The 7,936-nt window shown below is 37.8% G+C and overlaps 1 protein-coding gene across 1 annotated transcript; it reads right to left on the reverse strand.

Annotated features, from left to right (window-relative positions):
- NR2E3 (nuclear receptor subfamily 2 group E member 3) lies at nt 1–6,504 on the reverse strand. Its single transcript, XM_075208354.1, has 8 exons — nt 6,184–6,504; nt 3,998–4,148; nt 3,418–3,521; nt 3,042–3,290; nt 2,477–2,658; nt 1,646–1,886; nt 1,445–1,550; nt 1–1,025 (listed from the first exon to the last, which is right to left on the reverse strand). Exons 1-8 carry the CDS (start codon nt 6,236–6,238, stop codon nt 893–895), a joined length of 1,221 nt encoding a protein of 406 aa, XP_075064455.1. The 5' UTR covers nt 6,239–6,504; the 3' UTR covers nt 1–892.
- Nucleotides 6,505–7,936: the final 1,432 nt, after the last annotated feature.

The raw sequence follows: 7,936 nt of genomic DNA on the forward strand, positions 1-7,936 counted from the left end.
TTTGTAGGTATGTACCAGAGCATGGTGTTTAATGAATTGCCCTTTATAAACACAACTAAAGTTCGTATTACAAAAGTGAACATTACTGTATTTTTGCATACTACTTATTGCTCCACATGGTATTGTAGAAAAAGTCAGAAAATAACTGCAGAATTTGTGGTTGAGAAAAAACAAAACATTTTCCAAGTGAGAAGATAAACTGCTTCCAGGAAAAAAAGGTATGTTATATGAAAAATGATCACAACTTCACAGCGGTTTCTGGTGATTGCTTTGGCATAACTGTATGTGGAGTTTAAAATAAAATGTGATTTAATACAAGCTGTAAAACAATGTAAATACATGAAACATTGGGTCTAACATCATGGGATGTGCAGCAATTCCCACAGTGTAAGATAAGACACATATGGATGGGGCCTGTGAAGCACGTTACACATACTCATATTACCATTCCAGTGCTAGGAACTGAAAGACTATTGTAAAATATTGTTACCATGTTCCCCAGAAGCAAAAGGGGTGAAATGTTTTGAATGAAAGAAACAGGCTTAGTCCTAGAATTGATGTAGGGGTAATTATAACAACAACAGTAACATGCATCACTCATACAAAATGACTAAGTTGCATTTGTAAACGTGGCACAGGAAGTACAATGATTGGATCATCTAATGTAGAGAAGTCAGACCTCTTCCTAAATGTCCTATGTCTGGGTATAAAAATATAGTACTGTAGTACTTAGGATCCACAGCGGTGGGTTGCATTGTTCTGCCCAAGTTCCAGAGGTGCTGCTTGTTCAGTCTCCTCTTCTGTTAGACATGGTTTACAGAGTCCTTGTATTTCACTACTATGTCAGCAGCCTGATATAGTGGACCGGAACTAAATTGTCTCGGTCACATGCTCAATTCTTAAACATGTCACAGAGGAGTTTTTCCATAGGAGTATTGCCAATAGTGCGGTGGAAAAACAGAACCTCAATGCGCTCAGAAGAAATGAATCGAAGAGACGGGGAAAGTAGAAGCAGCTTACCAAACCTGAACGGAAATAGGACAAATTTAGAAAATTCCCTGATTTACCGTGTATCCACCATCTAGGAAGATATTTTGTATGCTAATCCAATAGTCTTTAACTTTAGAAATTAGTGACAATCAATACATGAGACTCAAGTATGGAAAGTCACTATTTACCAATGCATTGATGGTCTGAATACTGTTGCAGTCCACAATATAGCCTCTTCTGCACATGTACAATTAAAAGGACAACTGTATTCAGATTAAACATTCTAACATGCAAGCCTGTGTGATGTTTTGCATTCTTTGTGTATAATTGTTGACATATTGTTGTGCATAACAATATAATTTGCTCTATTTCTAGACCTATTTGTAGCTGACCTCAGCCTATTGTCACTGGCTGAGCGGTGAGTAATAAAACAGGCACACTATTCCTCAATTACCTAACAGGCTGGGTGGGGTAATGACTCCTCGTATGTTGTGCCAACATCATCTGAGACTGGTCTTGTAGGTTTTCCACTTGTTCTGGGTCTTTTAGTCCTCTTGTCTCTGAAATACAGAAAAGAAAAAAATGATATGAAACAGACTGAAGATTGAATGTATCCAGGAATTTCATATAATAAATTACAACTGCAAACACCCACCATGCTTAAACAGGAGCACCGCCTTCATGCAAGCAAACTCTGTTGGGTCAACACTGAGTGACTTAAAGCGACTAATCGTTTCTTGAAGGATGCGGACGTCCACACTGGAGGAGACAGATTTACCGTGGACATTGGAAGAAAGGTCGGGCACAGACAGCAAAGGACAGCTGTCAAGTGGCATAGACCATTGGATGGCGCACAGAAGGAATAGCTCACTCCATGCTTCTTCCAGGAGGATCACCTGCAGGAGGAGGACAGGTCAGCATGCAGTCTGCTGATCCTAGAAGTCTGAGTCATGTTTATTCCTTAGTTGGTTTATTATTAAATGTGTTAGATATATACCATAGCAGGAAATTGTCAATACGTGAATAAGTTTTGTGTGTCATGTCGGTGAAGTGCATGCATGGAGGCACCGGTGAGGATGGGTTGGAGGCGTGGAGAGAACCTTGTACCCGCTGCTTAAGACAAAAATCTTCCATCACCTCATTATAAGGACTGCCCTGCTCATGTGGGTTTCACCAAGCCCAAATATTATTTAAGATACAAATACAGAACATGTTGGGTATGCTGCATCTCTATTACACGCATGCTATACATATACCAAACTTTTAATCTGCCCATTTTTGTTTGAGAAATTGTGAAAGTTTAAGACCCCATGAAAATCCTACTCTTACAACCATCACCTGTAACTTTATTGATGTTGAATCTTTTCATATGTGAGCAGCAGATTCCTGCACTACTGGTCAGTACATGTAACATCACCATCATGCTTTGCGTGTCTCTTGTACTATTTTTTTAATTCAGTGTAGGAAGTGAATTTGCGACTATCACCTGGTCTCTGAACGGAAGGTTGGAGAAGACTGGGAGGTTCTTGGCCCATTTCACTGCCATAAAGAGGAGACGAGCGGAGGTTTCGTACACTCCCTCTGGACTGGACGTGATGAAACCAGACATTTGAAAGTCACTAGGTGTGCGTTCTGGCTCATTACTTGTAACATCAATATTCTCATCAGCTGTAAGTATAAGAGAAGGCGATAACGTGTTATTATTTTCAGCTGTCAAATTCTATGTTTAAAAGGAACATACAGACGTTCACATTGCAGCCTATTTTAGATAATATTTAAACCAAATAGCAATCACACATTTAGGGGTATATTTTCTAAACTGCAGGTTTGAAAAAGTGGAGATGTTGCCTAAAGCAGAATCTAGCTATCATTTATTTAGTACATTCTACAAAATGACAGCTAGAATCTGATTGGTTGCTGTAGGCAACATCTCCACTTTTTCAAACCCGCAGTTTAGTAAATCTAGCCCTTAGCTCCCAACAACCTTATAGTGTTGGTCTTAATATCCAAACCCATCACCCATTTTCAATTTCCCTTGCTCTTGCTCATACCTTCTTCTGGCTCCAGTTTGGCGCATGTCTCCGCCGTCATCAAGCTGGCCATGAATCGGTGGTTATGGGGTGGACTTAGGGTTCCAGATATTGCACTTGGCACAGGGGCCCGTAAGTTGTTGACTGGTAGACAGGATGGAGGAGGCTCTCGAGTTGTAGCCAAGTGTTCAGATCGGCTGTCCGTGTCCAGATCAATACTGTCCAAGCGAATTTGAGCTGTACTACGAGGCTGGCGCTCATTCTGCACAGCTGCAAGCAGTAGAACAGCAGAAACAGTCACATGATGAAATTGCAGTTAGTGCAGTCACAGTTTGCAAACTACCTGTCCTAACAGGTATTTCTTACTGCATACTGTACATATGCACATAGAACTCACCATCTTTGTTCATGCCTGTCTGTAGACATTTCTTCAGCCTGCAAGCCTGGCACTGGTTTCTATGTGCCTTATCCACGGGACACATCCCCGTCCCAGCCTGACATCTGTAACATAGAGGCAAGCAGAAATTTAAAGTCTGTTGTTTATATTTCATTTCAGTTTGAGACTTGGTATTGATTTTTAATTATTAAAAGGTTTTAACAAATAGTGAGAGGGGCACTTAGAAACTTAAAAAACAATCAGTCCATGGACACGAATGAAATCCTCTGTAATTCTAATTCAATCTCAATAAATAGGAATATAAACGTCTTTTCTGGTTTCAAAAAGCTTCAAATGTGTTAATGGTTGAGGTCATTGTCACAATATGTGCATGTTATAATGAGATATGTCTCTTATATTAGACTTTGGAGTAAATCTAACCAACAGGTGTCATTTTGCACTTCGGTACAACCATGTTACTCTGCATAAAATAACTTTTCTTAACCAAGCACCAATAATGAATGGTGTTTCTCCAACTTTTTATACTTGCATCAAGACCACCACAAATTATTTAAGTAACTAAAGAGAGGTCTAAACCTACCTGTAGATAAGTTTCCGTCGGACGCTTCGCTTAAAGAACCCACTGCAACCATTGCAAGCAAAAATGCCATAGTGTTTTCCACTGCTACTGTCACCACATACTCTGCACATTAGTGCTGGACTGGGAGAAGGTCCTGGGGCAGGACTATGAGCTGCATGGAAAAGCAGAAAGTAAAATATTAGGAATTCAAAAGTATGTATTCTATGGTAAGAGATATAAGCTGAACGGTTTACTGCACTTCAAATGCATTCTATTTGGGTAATTCCAGGGGCCTCCAATCAGCAAGCAAAAATCAATGATCACTTATGATGTTACAGCTAATTATTTTAGATTTATATTTTAAACAACTTGTTTAATTGAATTGTAAATAAAAGGTTTGTTAACTGATTAAACTAAAATAAATCTATTGACTCAATATCCCAAATACTTCTATGCAATGAACGGCTGGAGATTTGTCCATCTCTCTGTGAAAGGTAGTAACATGCCGAGATTTCCTTATGCTAGTCGTGGACATATCTATGTGTCTGTTATTAATGCTGGCAAAGAAGACTGGAAAGAGGAAGACAACTGGGGAATATTTAGCTCCCATATTTATGATTAAGACAGTTCCAGTGGCTGATTTTATGCTGTCAGCGAAGGTGGTGTAACCATACATCTTGCTCCAAATTAACAACATATGTATGTGTATAAGTGCTTGCTTGGGTTTTTTTTAACATATACATTATTAAACAATTTATATATATATATTTTAATATATATATTATACAGACACACTGTATATGCACATAAACATCAGTTAGATAACCTAAACTCAGCAATGAATTCTGTAGAGTGAATACATACAGAAATGGTATAAACAAATCATAATAGAGTATAAAAACAGTAAATATGTTTGGAATAATAATCAAATTGTAGTGTATTTTTTTTGTAAAATTTTGTTCTGTGCAAAATTATGATAGTTGGTTTCTGTAGTTTTCAATACCCAAAAAAAATTAACAATTAAATCAAAGTTTTACGTTCTTCAAGAGACTAGAACATTTGATGCACAATATAAGAAAGTGTAAATTAAGGAATAGTGTGATATATAAATAATGTGTACAAATAGTGGATTGTTCATGAATCCTCCACACTTATGCACCATAAATATCAACTTGAAGGAAAAAAAAGTCTAAATTATCCAAATAAGGAATCTGCAATATTTTATAACTTCTGCATTACTAAATTATGAACATTTGCAGTTATATAATTTAGCAAACTGTACTTTTACATAAATGTGACCATCACAATTTCTAAAACTATTCATGTAATCTGCAATCTAAATTCCCACTTGTCTTATGGAGCTCATAGAATAACAAAAGACGCCCATATATTCCCTTTACTTTACAAGGGATATATAAGTAGTTAGGCTTCAGTATCAACACAGGATCCTCTGGAATCTAAAGTGACCAATCTAATCCCGATTACCCTACTACTGTATATATGTTGGATAAGTATATTTTATAAAATTATGCAAGGCATCTTATGCTGAATGCATATCGGAATTCTATAGACATCTTGTTGGCACCATATTATCAATAAGTCAATATAATAGCACTGTAGGAAGAGACTCCTGGGGCACCCACTATATTTTGTATAAATGATGATGATAATGATAAAAAGGAATCAATTTCTTTGCAAACTTAGTGGATTTTAACAGCACACAAATACATTCATCCCAAACTTTCTCAGTTCGAGGCACCCTTAGGGTCTCCATAAAGGCACCCCCTAAGCCAAAATAATTACCAAGTAGTCCATCACCTTACTTACCCAGCTTACCACCGGCCCTGGCGCACAGTTTGAGAGTGACTAATGATTAGGGAATCATATGTACAGTAGATAAAAGTGTAAAATTCAGAAAAATGTCAAATCAGGGGATGTAAAATTGGTGTTTCACTGTATATTATTTTTACTTTGAATTAAATGTATAAAACTTGTTCCTACACAGCCCTTCTGTATATAGTATATCTTAAAATATCATAGATACTTTTCTCAAGTAACAACATAGGGGATAATATCAAAACCAAAACTAATTTGAGTAAATAGATGTGTTTATACTTGACCTTTAGCGAGATTTCTTTTATTTTTGCATTGAATTGATGGATGGATTCATATACAAACAGTTTCAGAAAGCAAGAATGTTTCCTTACCTGATTGACTGTCTTCTGCACTGGTGCTAAGCACGGAGCCAGTGGGTGAACTCATGTCACCTTAACTTTCTAGCGTGGTTCCTCAGATGATTCTCCTCTTATCGGGTTCTAAGCTCCTTTCTGCTCCAAAGGTGTGAACAGGCTGTCAGTCTGACTTATGAAACCTCTTTCCTCTGAAATCTCTTTAGTATACTGTGTGGGACATATCATACTTTGTTGTCTCACAACATAGAAGATTGAAGAAGCAGAGGTGATTCTGTAGAGATGAAAGATAGAAAAGGATGGAGTTTATCTTTGTCTTTTTCCCAGTCTCTCTTCAGGAGTTTTCTTAGGGCCAGGAGATTATCTCCTAACGCTGTGTAAGCAGATGCCTCTTGTCATCCTCTTAATCTTTACCGTCTATGAGAAGGTGGAGCAGTCATCCAGCCCTATGAAAACTTAGTGTCCATTCTGTTAGGTGGAATATGGGTATTCAATTAGGCTAAAGATTGGACCATGAACTTTCTGCTGACCACCATGCAATATAGATGACCAGATTCAAATGACTGCTCTAGAATGTAATAGGCACAAAAATAATTTAGCAGGAAACGTGTTGCACTAGCCCTGGTCAATGGCAAGTATGTAACAATATGTGCAGATAATAAAAAAACACAACTTTCTGCACTTTGGGAGGTTACTATATATGAAATAATTTGTCAAAATCCCACCCCCCAAAAAAATGAAATATCCAAAAAGTGCTAATGTGACTGACAGCTGTGGACAATTATAGTGCTCTGCGAATATTCCTTCTTGCATATGGCTTACCGAAACACAAGCTTCCTACGGTAATTTATATTTTCAAGGCCTAGGTTTGACTATCTCCCTCCGGGTCATAAACATTGGCCCGGAGAGAAAACGTTATAAACAATCCTCTGTTGTCTTGGCTGACTTGTTACTAACAGTAATAGTGCACACTGTGCATGTCACTGCAATACATACATGAAGCAGGACTCTGAAAACAAATGATTTGTCATATGCAATCTGGTTAATGGTTGGAGCAATGTTAGTAAATGTACCTTAGACCATAAGTAACATATGGTCAGATATACAGCCCATATGGGCCATTTTTTTTCTTTCTTTGATTCATATAGTTTCCACACATGTAAGAAGAAGAGACTCATTTTTCTAATTTCTTCAGTTACCCAAAAATCTATTGTACTCAAATGCATAGATGATTCTACCACACCTTCATGTGTTTAAGTACAAACACATTTTTATATTCAGGAGAGTTTGGGTTGCAGCACTGTTAACTAAGAAACAAAGTGAAACCATTTTTATGGTTTGGGAAAGCCATTAGTGATATTACAGCAAATTACATCAAAGCAGACTGAGTGCTTTCAGTTTTCCACAATAGGCTGATAACCAATCATATCCCTTCTTTGTACCTCATTTTAATTATTTATAGTCTGTTTCATACTTGCCTATTCTCCTGGAATTTCTGAGAGGCACACGTATTTCGGGGAGTCCTCCCTGACTTCCGGCAAGAGTAGGCCAATATAAAATGCCGAAATTCACGGCATTGAATAGCGGGGGACCAGGCTTAATTGCGTAAATAAGCCAGCCCCCCCCCCACCACCCGCTATTCAGTACTGTGAATTTTTGTATTTTATGGTGGGGTCGGGGCTATAGTAACGTAATGACATTATCACGCCCCCTCCTACCCTCTGTCACATGATCTGTACTTCGATCTCCCGGAGTACAGATTTAAAAAGTT

This window comes from Mixophyes fleayi, chromosome 4, assembly GCF_038048845.1.
Source record: "Mixophyes fleayi isolate aMixFle1 chromosome 4, aMixFle1.hap1, whole genome shotgun sequence".
Lineage (NCBI taxonomy): Eukaryota > Metazoa > Chordata > Amphibia > Anura > Limnodynastidae > Mixophyes > Mixophyes fleayi.